At 42.0% G+C, this 19,498-nt stretch overlaps 1 protein-coding gene and 1 long non-coding RNA gene across 13 annotated transcripts in view; one reads left to right on the plus strand and one right to left on the minus strand.

Moving 5' to 3' along the window:
* Positions 1-369, minus strand: part of LOC137347170 (uncharacterized) — an 86,956-nt gene extending 86,587 nt beyond the window's left edge. For 3 of the 11 annotated variants that reach the window (XR_010968900.1, XR_010968885.1, XR_010968894.1), the window contains exon 1: positions 122-227. This is a non-coding gene — a long non-coding RNA (uncharacterized lncRNA). Of the gene's footprint in view, positions 1-121 lie in introns of all 11 variants that reach the window. The other 8 variants (XR_010968895.1, XR_010968886.1, XR_010968887.1 and 5 more) reach the window with 7 other exon arrangements.
* Positions 183-19,218, plus strand: syf2 (SYF2 pre-mRNA-splicing factor). 2 transcript variants are annotated; one of them, XM_068011343.1, is made up of 7 exons: positions 183-284; positions 6,594-6,692; positions 7,798-7,923; positions 8,958-9,075; positions 12,005-12,095; positions 15,369-15,467; positions 16,613-19,218. In XM_068011343.1, exons 1-7 carry the CDS (start codon positions 267-269, stop codon positions 16,776-16,778), a joined length of 717 nt encoding a protein of 238 aa, XP_067867444.1. In that variant the 5' UTR covers positions 183-266; the 3' UTR covers positions 16,779-19,218. The 2 variants fall into 2 exon arrangements, with proteins under 2 accessions (XP_067867444.1, XP_067867445.1); XM_068011344.1 differs by lacking the exon at positions 183-284 and adding an exon at positions 291-450.
* The last annotated feature ends 280 nt before the right edge of the window (positions 19,219-19,498 follow it).

Genomic DNA, 19,498 nt, shown 5'->3' on the forward strand with positions numbered 1-19,498 from the left:
GTTTCGGTCTCTCTGTCCCAGGCTGATCCCCTCGGGAAATCGCACTCCCACCAGTCGTTGAGCCCAAAGGCCTGGGCCACTACCATCAGAAGTAGAATAAAACAGAATAGGCCTACTGTACCTGAGGAGCCGGAGGCTTGGTGCCATGGCAACGAAAGCGTCACCAATCCATGGCGCAGAGCTGTCGCGCTAATGACGTCAGCACGTCGTTTCAGACGCCGGATTATCACATCATTTCCGTGCGGACGAGGGGTTGGGGAGCGAAAATGGCGGCGGCTTCTGAGGTGAGGAGTAGATTGAGCGCAGTTTGTCAGCATTCTGAGTGGATCAGGGCTTAAAAATAAAGCGTTGAATGTGTTGAGAGCGAGCGACGGGCGGCAGAGCCTCACTCTCTGTTACCGCTTACAGGCCGAATAAATTCACCGATTTGTACAAAAACGGGGTTTCATGGTGAGGCAGTATTGAATACCAGTGTGTGTTAGAAAAAAACTCCAATTGATTGTTGTGTCCAATAAAGTAACCGGGCTGATATTGAATACAGAATAAAATCTGGTTGAATATCTCTGCATACAATAGCATAGATAGACAGCAATGTTTCCTTCAGGCCTCGAGTGCTTGCATAATAATGGAATGTGATTCACGGACTCTATTGGCCACTCTCTGACTCCCATCACCCTTTAGGGTACAGCTCAGCAATAATTTACCAAGGAAGAAGATGCTACACAGACCACAGTGAAAGAGGAGGTAATTAATACACTAGAAGGATTTAAAATTGATAAAGATGAAGTATTAGACTGTTTTTTTATTCATTCATGGGATGTGGCTGTGCCAGCATTTATTGCCCATCCCTAATTGCCCTTGAGAAGGTGGTGGTGAGCTGCCTTCTTGAGCCGCTGTAGTCCATGTGAGATAGGTACGCCCACAGTGCAGTTAGGAAGGGAGTTCAAGAATTTTGACACAGCGACAGTGAAGGAACAGCGATATAGTTCCAAGTCAGGATTGTTTATGACTTGGATGGGAATTTGCAGGTGGTGATGTTCCCATGCATCTGCTACTCTTGTCCTTCGAGGTGGTAGAGGTTGCGGGTTTGGAAGGTGCTGTCTAAGGATCTTTGGTGCGTTGCTACAGAATATCTTGTAGATGGTACACACTGCTGCCACTGCGTCGGTGGTGGAGGGAGTGAATGTTTGTGGATGGTGTGCCAATCAAGCGGGCTGATTTGTTCTGATGGTGTCGAGTTTCTTGAGTGTTGGAGCTGCACCCATCCAGGCAAGTGGAGAGTATTCCATCACACTCCTGGCTTGTGCCTTGTAGATGGTGGACATGCTTTGGGGAGTCAGGAGGTGAGTTACTCACCTCAGGATTCCTAGCCTCTGACCTGCTCTTGTAGCCACGTATTTATATGGCTACTCCAGTTCAGTTTCTGGTCAATGGTAGCCCCTAGGATGCTGATTGTGGGCGATTCAGCGATAGTAAAGCCATTGAATGTCAAGGGGAGATGGTTAGATTCTCTCTTGTTGGAAATGGTCATTGCCTGGCACAAATGTTACTTGCCACTTATCAGTCCAAGCCTGGATATTGTCCACGTCTTGCTGCATTTCTACACGGACTGCTTCAGTATTTGAGGAGAAACAGATGGTGCTGCACATTGTGCAATCATCAGCGAACATCCCCATTTCTGACCTTATGATTGAAGGAAGGTCATTGATGAAGCAGCTGAAGATGGTTGGGCCTAGGACACTACCCTGAGGAACTCCTGGAGTGATGTCCTGGAACTCAGATGATTGACCTCCAACAACCGCAGTCATCTTCTTTTGCGCTAGGTACAACTCCAACCATTGGAGAGTTTTCCCCCTGATTCCCATTGACTTCAGTTTTGCTAGGGCTCCTTGATGCCATACTTGGTTAAATGCTACCTTGATGTCACGGGCAGTCACTCTCACCTCACTTCTTGAGTTCGCCTCTTTTGTCCATGTTTGAACCAAGGCTGTAATGAGGTCTGGAGCTGAGTGTCCCTGTCGGAACCCAAACTGAGCGTCACTGAGCAGGTTATTGCTAAGTAAGTGCTGCTTGATGGCACTGTTGATGATGCCTTCCATCACTTTATTTATTTTATTATTTTAGTTTAGAGATACATCACTGAAACAGGCCCTTTGGCCCACCAAGTCTGTGCCGACCAACAACCACCCATTTATACTAATCCTACATTAATCCCAATACCCTCTCACATCCCCACTTTCCCCCTACCACCTACCTATATTAGGGGCAATTTGCAATAGCCAATTTACCTATCAACCTGCAAGTCTTTGGCTGTGTGAGGAAACTGGAGTACACGGCGAAAACCCACGCGGTCACAGGGAGAACTTGCAAACTCCGCACAGGCAGTACCCAGAATTGAACCCAGGTCGCTGGAGCTGCGAGGCTGCAGTGCTAACCGCTGTGCCGCCACTTTACTGATGATTGAGAGTAGACTGATGAGGCGGTAATTGGCTGCGGGTTGGACCTGTCCTGCTTTTTGTGTACAGGACATACCTGGGCAATTTTCCACATTGCAGGGTAGATGCCAGTGTTGTAGCTGTACTGGAACAGCTTGGCTAGGGGTGCGGCAAGTTCTGGAGCACAGGTCTTCAGTACTATTGCCGGAATATTGTCCGGACCCATAGCCTTTGCAGTATCCGGTGCCTTCAATCGTTTCTTGATATCACGGCGAGTGAATCGAATTGGCTAAAGTCTGGCATCTGTAATGGTGGGGACTTCAAGAGGGGGCTGAGATGGATCATAACTTGGCACTTCTGGCTGAAGATTGTTGCAAATGCTCTGCCTTATCTTTCGCACTGATGTGCTGGGCACCCCCATCATTGAGGTTGGGGATATTTGTGGAGTTAGTTGTTTAATTGTCCACCACCATTCACGACTGGATGTGGCAGGACTGCAGAGCTTAGATCTGATCCATTGGTTATGGGATTGCTTAGCTGTGTCTATTGCATGCTGCTTATGCAAGTATTCCTGGGTTGTAGCTTCACCAGGTTGACGCCTCATTTTGAGTTATGCCTGGCACTGCTCCTGGCATGCCCTCCTGCACTCTTCATTGAACCAGGGTTGATCCCCGGGCTTGACGGTAATGGTAGAGTGGGGGATATGCTGAGCCATGAGGTTATAGATTGTGGTTGAATACAATTCTGCTGCTGCTGATGGCCCACAGTGCCTCATGGATGCCCGGTTTTGCATTGCTAGATCTGTTCGAAATCTTTCCCATTTAGCACGATGATAGTGCCACACAGCACGATGGACAGTATCTTCAGTGTGAAGGCGGGACTTCGTCTCCACAAGGATTGTGCGGTGGTCACTCCTACCAATACAGTCATGGACAGAAGCATCTGCGGCAGGCAGATTGGTGAGGACAAGGTCAAATATGTTTTTCCCTCGTGTCAGTTCCCCCACCACCTGCTGCAGACCCAGTCTAGCAGCACTATCCTTTAGTATTCGGCCAGCTCGGTCAGTAGTGGTGTTACCGAGCCACTGTTGGTGATGGACATTGAAGTTCCCCGCCCAGAGTACATTTTGTGCCCTTGCCACCCTCCGTGCTTCCTCCAAGTGATGTTCAACATGGAGGAGTACTGACTCATCAGCTGAGGGAGGGCGGTAGGTGGTAATCAGTAGGAGGTTACCTTGCCCATGTTTGACCTGCCGCCATGAAACTTCATGGGGTCCGAAGTCGATGTTGAGGACTCCCAAGGCAACTCCCTCCCTACAGTAGACCACTGACCCGCCACCTCTGCTGCGTCTGTCCTGTCGGTGGGACAGGAGATACCCAGAAATAGTGATTATAGTGTCTGGGACATTGTCTGTAAGGTATTATTCCATGAGTATGACAATGTCAGGCTGTTGCTTGACTAGTCTGTGGGACAGCTCTCCCAACTTTGGCACAAGCCCCCAGATGTTAGTAAGGAGGACTTTGCAGGGTCAACAGGGCTGGGTTTGCCGTTTCCGGTGCCTGGGTCGATGCCGGGTGGTCCGTCCGATGTCATTCCTTTTTATTGACTTCGTAGCGGTTAGATACAACTGAGTGGCTTGCTTGGCCATTTCAGAGGGCATGTAAGAGTTAACCACATTGCTGTGGGTCTGGTGTCACATATAGGCCAGACCAGGTAAGGACAATGGAGGAAGGACATTTTGGAGGAAGAACATGGAGAGGCAGTATAACATAAAGGGTACAACTCTAAAGGGGTTTGCAAGAGGAGAGGGACCTGGGGGTATATGTGCATGGGTCATTGAAGGTGGCAGGACAGGTTGAGAGAGCAGTTAATAAAGCATAAAATATCCTGTGCTTTATTAATAGGGGCATAGAGTACAAGAGCAAGGACGTTATTGTTAAACTTGTATCAGACAATAGTTTGGCCTCAGCTGGAGTATTGTTCTTTAGGAAAGATGTGAAGGCATTGGAGAAAGTACAGAAAAGATTCATGATGATGTTTCCAGTAATGATGAACTTCAGCTATGAAGACAGACTGGAGAAGTTGGGACAGTTTTCCTTGGAGAAGAGAAGGTTGATAGAGGTATTCAAAGTCATGAGGGGTCAGGACAGAGTGGATCAGGAAAAATTGTTCCCACTCGTGAAAGGATTGAGAATGAGAGAGCACAGATTTAAAGTGATTGGCAAAAAAAAGCAAAAGCGACATGAGGAGAAACTTCTTCACGCAACAAGTGGTTAGGATCTGGAATGCACTGCCTGATTGTGTGGTGGAGGCAGGCTCAATCGAGGCATTCAAAAGGAAATTAGACTTATCTGAAAAGAAAGAATGTACAGGGAGAAGGCAGGGGAATGGCATTCGGTGAATTGTTCATTGAGAGCCAGTGCAGTCACGATGGGCCGAATGGCCTCCTGCTGCACTATAACAATTGTGAATTTGCATTTGTATAACGCCTTTCACGTAGTAAGATGCCCCATGGCACTTTATAGGAGAGTAATCAGACTAAAATTGTCACTGAGCCAAAAAAGGAGATATTAGGACAAATGACCAAATTATTGGTTTTATGGAGTGTCTTAAAAGAGAGACATGCAGAAACTGAGGTTTTGGAAAGGAATTCCAAAGCTTAAAGGCTAGATAGCTGAAGGCATGTTCGTCATTGGACTGAAGGGAGCAGGTGATACTCAAGAGGCCAAAGTTGGAGCAATGTAGAGTTCTTGAAGTGTTGTAGGGATGGAGGAGGTTACAGAATTGGGGAGGGAGAGGCCATGGTGGGATTTGAACGGGAGGATGAAAATTTTTTAATCTAGATGTCAAAAAGCGCTGGGTTGATGGCTGACTTGATGTGGATTAACTTACAGGCCACAGAGTTTTGAAGAAGTTCAAGATTATGGAGGATATAAGATAGAAGGCAAGCCAGGAGAGCATTGGTATAGTTGAGTCTGGCGGTAACAAAAGCATGGGGTCTCAGCAGCAGATAAGCTGAGGCAGCGGTGGACATGGCCGTCGTTATGGAAGTAGATCTTTGTGATGGAGAGTATATGGGATCAAAAGCTGAGGTTGTGGTCAAGTATGATGCCAAGGCTGTGATCGTTCTGGTTCAGTCTGAGAAAGAAGCCAAGCAGGAGGATGGAATCAGTGAAGGGAGAATGGAGTTTGTTGTGAGGACCAAAGATGATGGGCCAGAAATTACCGTAGCTGACAAAGGAATAGCACCTGCTTGCCTTTGCCCGTTTAATTTCCATGAGCTTTTGCGCAGCAAGTTGCTGAAAGTGGAAGATCAAAATCGTACACCGCCCTCTACAGGGCAAACAACTGTGTATCCTTAACCAAACTGAGTGAAGAATTGTGAATGAACAGTGCAGAATCTGAGCCAGGATATGTAAGAATATTGAATTAAGGGAGAGAAAAAAAAAGACAGAAAAGTAAAAACAAAAGTTAAAAAGTCTCCAACAACAATTAAAAGCTAAAGGAATGAGATTCCACACTTGTAATGATTTCAGTGCTGGAGAGGTTGTTTCACTGTAATGACAGTTAAAAAGTGTACTTTCCACAGTCTCTTTCTTTCCTACCTATGAAATCTTATACAGCCAAACATCCCCTTAGCAATCAAAGGCAAATGGTATGTTGGCCTTTATTGCAAGGGGGTTGGAGTAAGGAAATCATTCTGCAATTATACAGGTCTTTGTGAGACCTGGTTGACTGTATACAATTTTAGCCTCAGTATCTAAGGAAGGATATATTTGCCTTAGAGACGATGCAATAAAGCTTCACTAGGTTGATTCCTGAGATGAGAGGGTTGTTCTTTGAAGTGAGGTTGAGTAGAATGGGCCTATACTCTGGAATTTAGAAGAATGAGAGGTGATCTAATTGAAACGTGTAAGATTCTGAGAGATTTCGATAGGGTAGATGCTGGAGAGTCTGGAACTAGAGGACATTGCCAACTCCTGACCTCCCTTCCCTAGCTCAGCACCTGGATTATATAGCCACCTTCTTTCAATGAACACACTGACTTGACTTCCTAATCCAAGTTTTCCTCTGCATCAAACCACATTTAGAAACTATCTTGTTTTAGAAATAAAGTTGACTTTCTGTCAGAATTTAGTTTTCTTTTAATATTTACAGGTACAGGACATCGCTAGCAGCAGTGGAAAGCCTGTGATCTCAGCAGCGCAGAAACGGGAGGAAAGACTGAAGAGATTCCGAGATCTCCATCTTAAGCGGGTGAGAAATTAATGACTATTTTAAATGGCTCATTTGTTTCACTCAGGCTAGGTGGTGCTCTCTTAATGTGAATAGTGACCAATAGTTGGCAAACTTATCAAACCAATGCAAACAGCCAATAAGAGAAACTTCCTCATGAATGAAGTCCATTTTATTCTGAATTTCCAGTTTTGGTCTGAGCCAAGTCAAATTGGGACAATTTTAACCATTCCCTTTAACTTGTTAAAATATATGGTACTTCATTTCAGTCAACTATTCCAATACTGTGTATGGGAAATTATTAATTTATGCTTGGCACATGGTATTGTAGATTTCATGGTTGTAGGCAGGAGATATTCCTCAATAATCTGCATTGTGGTGGATTTTTGTTGGAATTGCAAGGGGTGTGGGCTTGTTGCCGGAAATTCAAATGTCTTAGGATTTTCTTTGGTAATATGACCACAGTTCTATAGCCTTTGGGCAGTCACCAAAGGGTTTGAACAAATGTAATAGTTTACTGCTGCCAAGCCATTGGTGGGGTGATGCAATTTGTGTAGGCTTGAAGTTCCATTAAGTTGTTTAGCCTCCTCTTTCTACTGGTTATTTCTCTGCTTCATAGCAACACTATGTGAGAGTTCAGATGCTGCTGGACAATCGCACTCCAGCCTTTTTAAATTGAGAGCGCCCATTCGAGAAACAGAGATGATACAACAGTGGGTCATTGGTTCTTAAAAAAAACATTCAGCTACCCAACTTTATATTCCACATGGTAATTGGATTCTGAATGTCAGGTCATGGGTCCAATTTATTTCTTTAATCTAATGACCTACTGTTGGATTTTAGTGTGTACAGTAAGAGGCAAGAGGGCTAATGTTTAGTGCTTAATAGTTTTATTAATTTTACCGTTTGACATTGGGTGATACAGATTATAGTAGTCTGTTGCTATGAAATGGCCCATGCTTCCGATTATCCTGTGTCTCATCATATTGCGACTGCTGTTGCCTTTTATGTGAAGTTATCCTGTTACAGATTCAAAAGCTGCACAAGTTCCACAACTGCACCAGTTTCCTTCAAAACTCTTGGATTTGTGACTCAAGCAGTAAAAAGCATTGTTACTTATTCACAGAATGAATCTCGGAAACTGAATCACCAGGCGGTGGCAGAGGAAGACAGGGTCCTGAAACTACCGGCCAACTGGGAGTCCAAAAAAGCACGATTGGAGTGGGAGTTAAAGGTGGAAGAGAAAAAAAAGGTATTCACAATATTTTTAACCCATGACTCACTGAAAATCTGACTGTTGAATACTTTGAAGCAATTCATAAATAGGAGGCTAAGGATTAACATTTTTAAAATCATTCCCTTTGATCTTCTGATATAAAACACCTCACCATCTCCAGCTTCACGCAAAGTGATTTTCTCTGAAATTTAACATTAAAATATGAAGTTTATCAGATTTTCAGTTTTTACTAGTCACTAGACCAGCTCTTATCAAACATGAAAGTTTAAGATTAAAAAGAAATTCAGAGCAAGGCACCATTGTTAGTGACAACACTCAGGAAAAACATGGGGCTATGTGTCAAAATGACTTCCACATTTATCTACAAAGCAGTCCCTATACTTCAAAGACATAAAATGGGACTCAATAAATGCATGTCTTTTCCTTTTGTTTCTAATGTGGTTTAGGAAGACTCTCCGTGTGTGGAATTTACAAATCCTTTGTTTGTGGGACAGAAATTGGAGTGGTAACGCCCTATTTCCTTACCAGCTCACCAAATATTGTGCCTTTGATTGTCCCATCATGATGTGTGCTGAAATAGGAAACTTAGAAGTGATCAAAGTATGAAGTGCAGTAGGGTGCTTTAATTTGTTCAAGGTCTCTTATTACAGTATAAAACACCAGGATGTTTGTAACAGAAATGAGTACAGAGGTTGTATACAACTGCTGATTTACCACAGTTGAGCTTGTTCTAAGAATATAACCGTGTACCAGGCTTGATGCCATCTCTTTCAGAAAATGAGGTTGTATTGAAAATACAGTATGAAATTAGAATCATAGAATTGTATAGCACAGAAGGAGGCCATTTGGCCCAATATTTTCATAACAATGTATGGAAAATCCATTATTTAACTCTTAAGTAAAACTCAGAATATTGTTGTTGTTGTGGGTTTGATGGAACATATTTGTTTGGACCTTGATTTATTGAGGAAGTGCCTGAGTCTGAAGCTATTGTGTATTATAGTTCTGGAGCAATGATTCCCATCTGTATTTCCTGCTTAACCTTGTAGGAGTGTCTGGATAAGGGAGAAGATTATGAACGAGTTAAGCTGTTAGAAATCAGCGCTGATGATGCAGAGCGATGGGAACGAAAGAAAAAAAAGAAAAATTCAGATCCTGGATTTTCAGGTACTTGATCGCTTTAATGACCATTCACGAGATCCTGAGTTTTATAAATAGGGACATAGAGTACAAGAGTAAGCAAGTTATAATAAACCTGTATAAAACACTGGTTTGGCCTCAACTAGAGTATTGTGTCCAGTCCTGGGCACCACACTTTCGGAAAGATGTTAAAGTATTAGAGTAGGTGCAGAAAAGATTCATGAGAATGGTTGCAGGGATGAGGAACATTAGTGGAGAGGTTGGTGAAGTTGTGGCTCTTCTCCTTGGAGAAGAGAAAATTAAGAGGACATTTGATAGAGGTATTCAAAATTATGAGGGGTCTGGACAGAATAGATAGGGAGAAACTGTTCCCATTCTTGGAAGGATCCAGAACCAGAGAACAAGGATTTAAGGTGATTGGCAAAAGAAGCAAGGGTGACATGAGGAAATTTTTTTTACGCAGAGAGTGGTTAGGATCTTGGATGCACTGCCTGAGTGTGGTGGAGGCAGGTTCAATCGTGGCCTTCAAAAGAGAATTAGATAATTACCTAAAGAGAAAAACATTTCAGGGCTATGGGGAAAAGGCAGGGGAGTGGGACTAGGTGAGTTACTCTTGCAAAGAGCTTGCACAGACAAAATGGGCTGAATGGCCACCTCCTGTGCTGTAGCCATTCTATGCTTGAAATTCAGGGAATTTATATTATGGAGCCATCTGTGTTAAAATCACCTTAAAAATATTTTGATTTTATCCAAACTGGTATCGTTTGACTCTTATGGGGTTGTATAGATGAGCTGATGGAAATGTGGCCGCATCTTCTTCCCCACCTTTTCTAGTTAGCATATTCCAAAGAATCAGATTGGAAAACGTTGCACGCCCAGAGGTAGCATAGTGACTCCTGTAACTGGCTGGTGCTTTATTTTTTAAAAATTGATTAAATATACTCAGCAGGCAAGAGGTTTAAAAAAAAATTATTTTGCCACTCATTGTCGTGTGCTGAAAGGTTGACACTGCTGGTATATGGCTTTCATGGCTGCCCTCTGGTACCTCACCCATGTGGTCATTATTCATTTGTGAACATTTCAGAACCTGATTCTGTCCTTCCCCCAACACACTCATTTGTGTGTCGAGTAGGGGCCACTGGATAACAATCAGAAATTGAAACTCTGCCTGGCTTTTTTCTCCCCTATTTCCCCCTCCAGTTGAGGTGCTGAGGCTAATTGTAAAACCCCAACTGCTACACTGGCTGAGATCAGCTAACAGCATAGGCTGAGGATAAAACCTGGGACATTTCTGGTCTGTTTGGCTCAGCAACTCTAGAGAAACTTATTGAACATCCTAACAAATTTAATTTTTCTCCTGAAATTCAGGTAAGAATGGAAAGATCTGTTTTTAATCAAAGGCCTGATTTGTCATCTATATATGATTCGTTATGCCACTGAAAATTCTCCAAGCATCCTTCAGTAGCTAAGAGCATAGGCAGCAAACCTGTATCTAGTCCTCTGCCAATACAGCTTCATATGATCTGTGTGAGGATCTCCCAAGTGACTTAAACAGCAATAACTACTTTTATTTATATAGCGCCTTTAACATATTAAAACATCTTAAAGTGCTTCACAGAAGTATCATAAAACAAAATATGACACCAAGCCAAATAAGGAGATATAATAAGGGGGCGGCGCAGTGGTTAGCACCACAGCCTCACCGCTCCAGCGACCTGGGTTCAATTCTGGGTACTGTCTATGCGGAATTTGCAAGTTCTCCCTGTGACTGCGTGGGTTTCCTCTCACAGCCAAAGACTTGCAGTTTGATAGGTAAATTGGCCATTATAAATTGTCCCTAGTATAGGTAGGTGGTAGGGGAATTGAGGGAAGGTGGGGATGTGGTAGGAATATGGGATTAATGTAGGATTAGTATAAGTGAGTGGTTGATGGTCGGCACAGACTTGGTGGGCCGAAGGGCCTGTTTCAGTGCTGTATCTCTAAATAAAATAAATAAATATGCGGACACAAAAAGCTTGGTCAAAGAGGTATTTTTGAAGGAGTGTCTTACAGGAGGACAGCAAGGTAGAGAAACAGAGAGGTTTAGGGAGGGAATTCCAGAGCTTAGGGCCTACGCAGTGTTAGAGAAATCTCCAAGCCTGTTTGTGAAGAAGACACTGAGACTAGGATGCTTCGGTGTAGATTGTTTAGTGCTTGTCACAGAGCTTATTTCTGCTCTCCCAACAACTCCACCAGGCAGTGCTGGCTGGCTCCTCTTTATATATACACATTTGAATACAATTAACTAATTAACACCCAACACCCGTTCACCCTATTATCTTGAACTGCTAGGTATTTATCATCCATTAACAAAACTTCAGACCCTAACAGGCAGCTAAGGCACAGCCAACAATGGTGGAGCTCCCTTCCTCCCAGATTGTTTCCTCTAGGAATATCCCTAGACCCAACTAAGCTCCTTTCTTTGGTATCTCAGCTGAAATCAAGAATGCAGTGTTTAAAATTGCAGGCATATCCTACTCCTTGTGACACAGCATATTGATATAACAGCATTGTATGCCACCTGAAATGGTCTAGGAGGCAACTGGTTGAAGTGATGTTCAAGACCATCTCCGCATATCTGACTACATAGGCAAAAGTGGTTCAATTTCATATGTACAGAGGCGGCTTTAAACATCACTTAGACTTTCAAACTCGTAAAATATGATTGTCATGCTTTTTTGTGTTCTGTCTATTGTAAACAGTGAAAGGCTTTTAAGATTACAATTTTATTTTGATTTTACATTTATTGAACATTTTGAGGCTTCTTACCAAGACAAAATGTTTTCATATGAACCATCATATGAGATTCTGTAATGTTTGTATAATTACATTATCATATACTTGGTTAAGTTCCAAACTGGGTTTGTAATTCTAATGTTAAGATGCTTGTTAAATGATGTTTAAATTTTTGCTTCAGATTTTGCAGCTGCTCAGTTCCGCCAGTATCAGAGATTAGTGAAGCAGATTAAACCAGACATGGAGGAATATGCGATGCAGAAGGATGATGCGTGAGTTGCTTTTTAAAAATATACCTTCTGATCTTCATCCTATTCGGTGAACAGGGGAGAAAATTGCAGATGAGGATGGCAAACAACCAGTAACCATAAAGAAAAGATTTACCAGTATAAGGCCACAGAAGAATTCCATGGGGAGTTTGAGCTGATGGCTCTCGGGTCTATCCACGTCACTTTTTAAGACCATTTTTAAGAGCGCCTTTAACCTAGTAAAACATTCCAAGGCGCTTCAGGTGAATGTTATCAGAATAAATTGGACACAAAGCCACATAAAGAGATAATGACCCAGATTTTGTGGTGGTAATGACAGCAAAACTGTCAGCATTCACTGTCATCATTCCACTGAAACTAACAGCAACTTTGGGAGTCTGCACATGTGCAGAATAATGTGGAAATCCAGTAAGTGATTCAGTGCTTCTTCAGAGGGTGTGCGGTTGAGGTACTGCCAGACTGCAATCAATAGGAAATCTGTGAGTAACGTTCTTAGTCTTGCGTTTAAAAAAAGTGCTTCAAAAAGTCACACCTTGTTACATGAGTTGTAACTGGGCTTTTAATGGTGTACTAACTTCATACTTATTGTTAAACATCCTCACTGTCCCTGAAAAGTTAATTTTATATTTATGGAATGTCAAATTTCTCTATAAAAAATACTCCACATTTTTTAAATAATCTACAGTTTGTTTATATTAATATTTTGGCTACTATCTAAATCCAAACATAACTATATATTTTGCTATCTGAAAATTTAAATTAAAAGTGAAGAATAGGAAGTGCTTTTAACTTGCTGGTTTGCTGTCTGTGAGAATAATTCATTGTGGTTGACTGCTTTCCCTGCTTGCTTATATCACTGCTGCAGCATACCTGGAAATCCCCATGACTTGGCATCAGATTTAAACTGCTGTCAGGAAGGGGGAAGTCCAAGCCACAGAGATCGTAAGCTCCTTGTGGGCACCTTTCTTCAGGTCAGTGGTGACCCTTGCTTTGCTGCTGACTGTGCTAATTCATGCCATTAGAACAAATACTTGGTCACAGAGGTAGGTTTAATGGAATGTTTTAAAGGAGAAAAGAGGTAGAAAAGTGGAAAGATTTAGGGAGGGAATTCCAGAGCTTGGGACCTAGGCAGCTGAAGGCACGACTGCCAGTGCTGGAGTGATTAAAATCAGGGATGCACAGGAGGCCAAAATTGGAGGAGCACAGAGATCTCATGGTTGTAGGGCTGGAGGAGCTTACAGAGGTGAAGGGTGGAAGGATGAGAATATTAAATTCAAGGCTTTGCCAAACCAGAAGCCAATGTAGGTCAGTGAGCATAGGGTTGATGGGTGAAAGGGACTTGGTGTGAGTTATAATGCAGGCAGCAAAGTTTTGAATGAGTTGAAGTTTAGAAAGTTGGGAGATTGGCGAGCAGAGCGTTGAAATAGTCGCGTCTGGAGGTAACAAAAGTATGGATGAGATTTCAGCAGCCGTGGGCTGAGGCAGAGGTGGAGACATGTGATATTATAGAATGTGGAAGTAGACTGTCTTGGTGCAACAAATAGTTACCTTTTTAGATTCTGACTAAGAGTCTTTAAATAACATGAGTAATTTTAAAAGCTCTACCTTATGCAGAAAAAGAACAAATGCAATGCATCTCAAACCCAGACATAAAAGTTTATTTTTCTTCAAATTAAATGTCAAAGGAGTTCTCAAAGTGGCTAATTGTTGTCCAGACTATATACAAGTTAAATCCTAAAATAATGACAAGCATAATAGTAATTCATACCACAGACAAATCTGCAACCAGACTGGACTTTAAAGACCCTTCTAAAGTAGCCAACTGTAATTAATGGAATACTCCCCAGAAAGGTTCACAAAATTGTTAGTCTTGGCCTTGGCTCTGCAGTTCTTTAAATTAAGTATAAAGTTATAACTTAATTCCATTGTAATAGTTTCAAATTCAATATCAGCTGCTCATAAGTGACTATCCTTCTAGGTGTTCGATACTTACATTGTTCATTTTCAGGGTACTGTAGTATTAGAAAGTTTGAAAAAATAGTGTGAACTTGTCCAGGCCAGAAAGCTAAGTGAACTAAACTGATGAAGGGAATGTGGACAGAGACAATAGAATACATGCAACAGTAATAGGCAGAATATCTGTTCAGTCAAATGTTGTGATTAAACATCCATTCCCTATCCCCTAAATCTCTGAAATCTCCTCTCAACAACAACTTATATTTATATAGCAGAAATGTATATTTCATGTAGAAAACATCTCAGCACAAGTCACAAAAGCCATACTCAGAAAAATGATGCCAGACAAAGAAGGAAAAATTAAAAGGGATGACCAAAACTTTAGTCAGAGGTAGGTTTTAAGAAAGGGAAGGAGGTGGAGCGGTTTAGGGAAGGAATTCCAAAGTATGGAGTCTAGATGGCTGCAAGGACACCCACCAGTAGTGGTGCAAAGGGAAGTGGAAGGGGGACACAAAAACGCCAGACTCAAAGAAATGGAGCATTTGAGTAGCGCTGGAAGAGGTTACAGTGATCTGCAAGGACGAGGCTATGAATGAATTCAAATATGAGGATGAGAATTTTATATTTGAGGCATTGGGGGAATCGGGAACAAATATCAGACAGGAGTGATGGGTGAGGTAAACTTGGTGCAGGCTAACATGTAGGCAGCAAGGTTTTGAATGAGCTGAATTTCAGAGGGTGGAGAATGGGAGTTGGCCAGGACGGTATTTGAATAGTCAAACCTAAAGATGACTAAAGGCATGGATGAGGGTTTCAGCAGCCGATGGCCAGAGGCTGGCAATGGAAGAAGTGGGCATAGGCAGTCTTAGTGATGGAGAGTATTTGGTGTCAGAAATGCAGCTCAGGCACGAATAGGACTTTGAGATTGCGAACTGTCTGAAAGGTACTGATTCTTGTTAGGTGTACCATTGTTAGGTTCCAGTGGCCCGCTGTACTTTCCCCAATGGGCCATTCTAATGTGCACCTTGAAAATGAATGTGGTAGCCTGTTTGACTATGATGGCATCAAATCCAAGCCTGATTCTTAGTGCCTCAGATACTAATGTCAGAAAACATGCTACTGAATGAATCTGATGATCACTAAGGTTTTCTATTTACAATGTATTTTTCCTTTCTTCACATTGCATTTGAATTGTTTGGCTTCCAGAAAAGCCTCCATTAATATCACATTGGAATTACTGAGAGCATTATTGTTTTTTTTATTATAGTTAGAAACGTCTTTCTACATGTGCTAAGGGTTTATTTTATTTCTCACCAACAGTGGAGAGGAATTCTACGCAACTGCAAACAGTCTGATGCATGGCACCCATGTTCCGTCCAAAGCAGGCGTGGACAGACTAGTGGCAGATGTTGAAAAGCAGTAAGTGTGTGTTTAATGCTTTATTATCTATGATGTATTTTTAAAATATGCATAATACAGCAGTAGCTCATTTTGCAGAACTGGAAGGACAAAATCAGTGAACACGACTGATATAGACTAATGGTCATTGTGTGTAGTTGTAATAATACTGTGCTGGGAACTGACAATGAGTGCTGCTTAAAGTGCTTAGCTATCGCCTCATGCTTTAGTCAGCTTGTGGTGTCTCTGTGTAACATTAAACAGGTGTGACTGTACACTAGAGCAATTACTAGATAATTCCAGGTGTGTCCTGTAATAGTTTGCAATTTTAAAATATTTTCTGAGATACTGCCAGGGATTAGTGTCTGCTGTATTTATAATTAGTTAGCATATCTGTTGTGTCTCTTTTTTGCTGGAAGACGCCCAATTTCCAAGTTGTTCGGATCTGTGGATTGGTGAGGAATGTGTATCAAATTTCTGGACAGGCTGTTGGCTGGTTCTGAATGTTAGAGTTGTTTCCCAGTGCCAAGATTGGCATCCAGAACTCCTGGAAGGAGCTAATTCCCCATCTCGCCTCAATGACAGCTGTCAGGAAACAAATCCGTTGAATACATTATGAAAGCAAGTCTTTTCCGGCCAACAAACCCAACAGAGTGGGTCTCCATGAGGCTGCAGTTGAGCTGGAACAAATAAGGTTGTTCTTTTACAGTCATTTTGAGAGAAGTACTTTTCTGAAAGTACTCCTCATCATCCCATCCCAATGAATTTTTCCCTTTAAAGTTCTAATTACACCCATCAAATGAAAACGCTTCAGGGGCTAACCAGGCTGCCAGCATACAAGATATGCTGCACAATTCCAGTGTTTCTGAAATATACGTACCTCATTTATAATGTCTCCTTTGGGAGCCATTGGGGAAACTGCATTCCAGTGAGGTGCTAAGAGCTCCAGTTTCTTTATATGTCAAATGTATTTACTGAAATTAGTATTTAATGAAATAGTATTGTCTGTAAATACACATTTTTCAACCAAGATACAGTCTTTGCCATGTTAGCAACAATTATGTGTTTCAAATTAGCATAGATAAATTTCTGCTGAGCAATTTCTGGTATATTGTTTTCCTTTGTTTTGTCATTTGCAGTAGCACAAAGTTTAATTTTTTTTTCAGAATTGAGAAGCGTGCCAAATACAGTAGACGGCGCCGTTACAATGATGACGCTGACATTGACTACATTAATGAGAGAAATGCCAACTTCAATAAGAAGGCAGAACGATTCTATGGAAAATACACTGCAGAGATCAAACAGAATTTGGAAAGAGGAACTGCTGTCTAACTTGTCCTCCTAAAACACTCAAATGGCATATCCTCCTATGCTATGTAGAGGTTGTGATGAGCTTTGTATCCAGTACTCCTGTATAAACACAACCCATTAACCGATGTAGCAAAATCTTTAACGCAATGAGCATCATTTATGGATCCCTCTCTAACAGAGCAACCATTCGTCACGTCACTTAGTGGAATATGCTTTTCAGAAAGGTCTTGCTGGGATCGTGATGTCTTTTGGTTAGGTGTATCAAGCAATTAGTATTGTTTGGCTCTTGTACTTGCTACCTATTCATCAGAAGGAAGTTTTGTATAAAGTTAAAGATTTTTTGGTTAAGGTCTTGTAGTTTTTTTGTTACGAAGATTTAATACTCACTGTGGAACAAAGCTTGCTTCTATCAGTTATGAAACTTTTTCATTCTAAACTTTTACAAAAATAAATGAACACAAATGCAAGATGCTGATTTCTTGTCGATGTTACAGCTTGGTTACCTGACGTATAGTTTCTTTGAATAACTTGGTCAGCTAGAAAACTCATTATTGGACACAAATCTGTTTCAGAATTATTTTTCTGTAAGATTTGTTTCTCTGTAAATATCTTGCATTGGTGTGCTATAAGCTGTATACATAAAAAAAAGCTTCACAGTAAATTGTTTTCTGTTTCTAAGCTATTTACACATATTGATAGGGATTGAAGTGAACTTCCCAACTATAGTTCTTTGGAAGATACTTGTTTTTTATCGGGGCTGTGAGAATTCCTGGCAAGACCAGCATTTATTGTCCATCCTAATTGCCCTTGAAAAGGTGGTGAGCCGCATTGAACCACATCAATCCACCTGGTGTAGGTACACCCACATGTTAGGGAGGAAATTCCAGGATTTTGATCCAGCGGCAGTAACCGAACAGCGATATAGTTCCAAGTCAGGATGGTGTGTGACTTGGATGGGAACTTACAGGTGGTGGTGTTCTCATGCGTTTGCTGGGCTTGTACTTTAGGGTGGTAGAGGTCATGGGTTTGTTGGGAGGTGCTGTTGAAGGAGGCTTGGCGGTTGCTGTAGCGCATCTTATAGATGGTACACACAGCTGCCATGGTGCATTAGTCGTGGAGGGATTGAATGTTTAAGGTGGTGGATTGGGTGCCAATCAGGTGGGCTGCTTTTTCTTAGATGGTGTCAAGCTTCTTGAGTATTGGAGCTGCACTCATCCAGGCAAGTGGAGAGTATTCCATCACACTCCTGACTTGTGCCTTGTAGATGGCAGACAGGCTTTGGGGAGTCAAGAGGTGAGTTACTTGCCAAAAAATTTCCTGTCTCTGACCTCATGTTACAATATTGATATGGCTGGTCCAGTTAAGTTGCTGGTCAATGGTAACCTCCCCCAGGATGTTGACGGTGTGGGATTCAGCAATGGTAATGCTGTTGAATGTCAAGGGCAGATGGTTAGATTCTCATTGGAGATGGGCATTGCCTGGCACTTGTGTGGCAAGAATGTTTCTTGCCACTTATTAGCCAAGCCTGAATGTTGTCCAAGTCTTGCTGCATGCAGACACTGTTTCAGTATCTGATGAGTTGTGAATTGTACTGAACACTCAAATCATCAGTGAACATCCCCACTTATGTTGGAGGGAAGGGCATTGAAGCAGCTGAAAATGGCTGGACCTAGGATACTACCCCGAGGAACTCCTGCAGCGAGGTCCTGGGACTGAGATGATTGGCCTCCAACAACCATCTTCCTTTGTGCTTCGTACAACTGCAACCAGTGGAGAGTTTTCCCCCAGATTCCCATTGACTTCAATTTTGCTAGGGCACCTTGATGCCATATTTAGTCAAATGCTGCCTTGATATAAAGAGCAGTGACTCAACTTTCCACTGGAATTCAGCTTTTCATCCATGTTTGGGCCAAGGCTGTGATACGGTCTGGAGCTGATTGACCTTAGCGGAACCGAGTAAGTGCTGCCTGATAGCACTGTTGACAGCACTTTCAATCACTTTGCTCATGATTGATCAGTCGATGGGGTGGTAATTGGCCAGATTGGATTTGTCCTTTTTATGGGGAAGAGAGGTGGGTAATTTTCCACATTGTAAGGTAGATGCCTGTGTTGGAACTACTAGAACAGCTTGGCTAGGAGCACAACATTTCTCCAATTGTAGCTGAATTATGCGCAGATTGATACTAAAAGGTTCTAGTGACCGCCGTCTATATGCAATTGCCAAACCAAAAACAAAGAAAATCTTTCTATATCTCATTTTTCTTCAAGAATTAGCAAGTATTCATCCAAGTGTCTTTTTTCTGTAACAGCTCTAAGGTAAAAATCTCTTATTTTTCCAGTTAACCAGTGTGTCTGAGGGGCTACGGTAAAAAGGGAATCTTAATATTTCAATTTGTGTTTATGCTTAACTTCGTTACTGGTTAAGACTTGTTTTATAATAAACTGATGTTTATTAAAGAAACCTGGTTGTGTGTTTTATTCTGGAAAAGAGTATATGATTGACTTTAGCGGTAAGTGTGAAAATTTAAATATATGTTGTAACCTGTGGAGAAGTGGGACTAGAATAAACAGTGCACTCCTCCCACCTCGGTCGTAACAACATACACTTGAAAGGGGAAAAAGTACTTTGATTTAACATCTCATTGGAAAGACAGCACCTTCAACAGTGCAGTGCTCCTTCAGTACCGCTTTGAACTCACTATCGTATTCTTAAAATATTCCAAAGCACTTCACAAGGCAAA

Source organism: Heterodontus francisci, chromosome 31 (genome assembly GCF_036365525.1).
Source record: "Heterodontus francisci isolate sHetFra1 chromosome 31, sHetFra1.hap1, whole genome shotgun sequence".
Lineage (NCBI taxonomy): Eukaryota > Metazoa > Chordata > Chondrichthyes > Heterodontiformes > Heterodontidae > Heterodontus > Heterodontus francisci.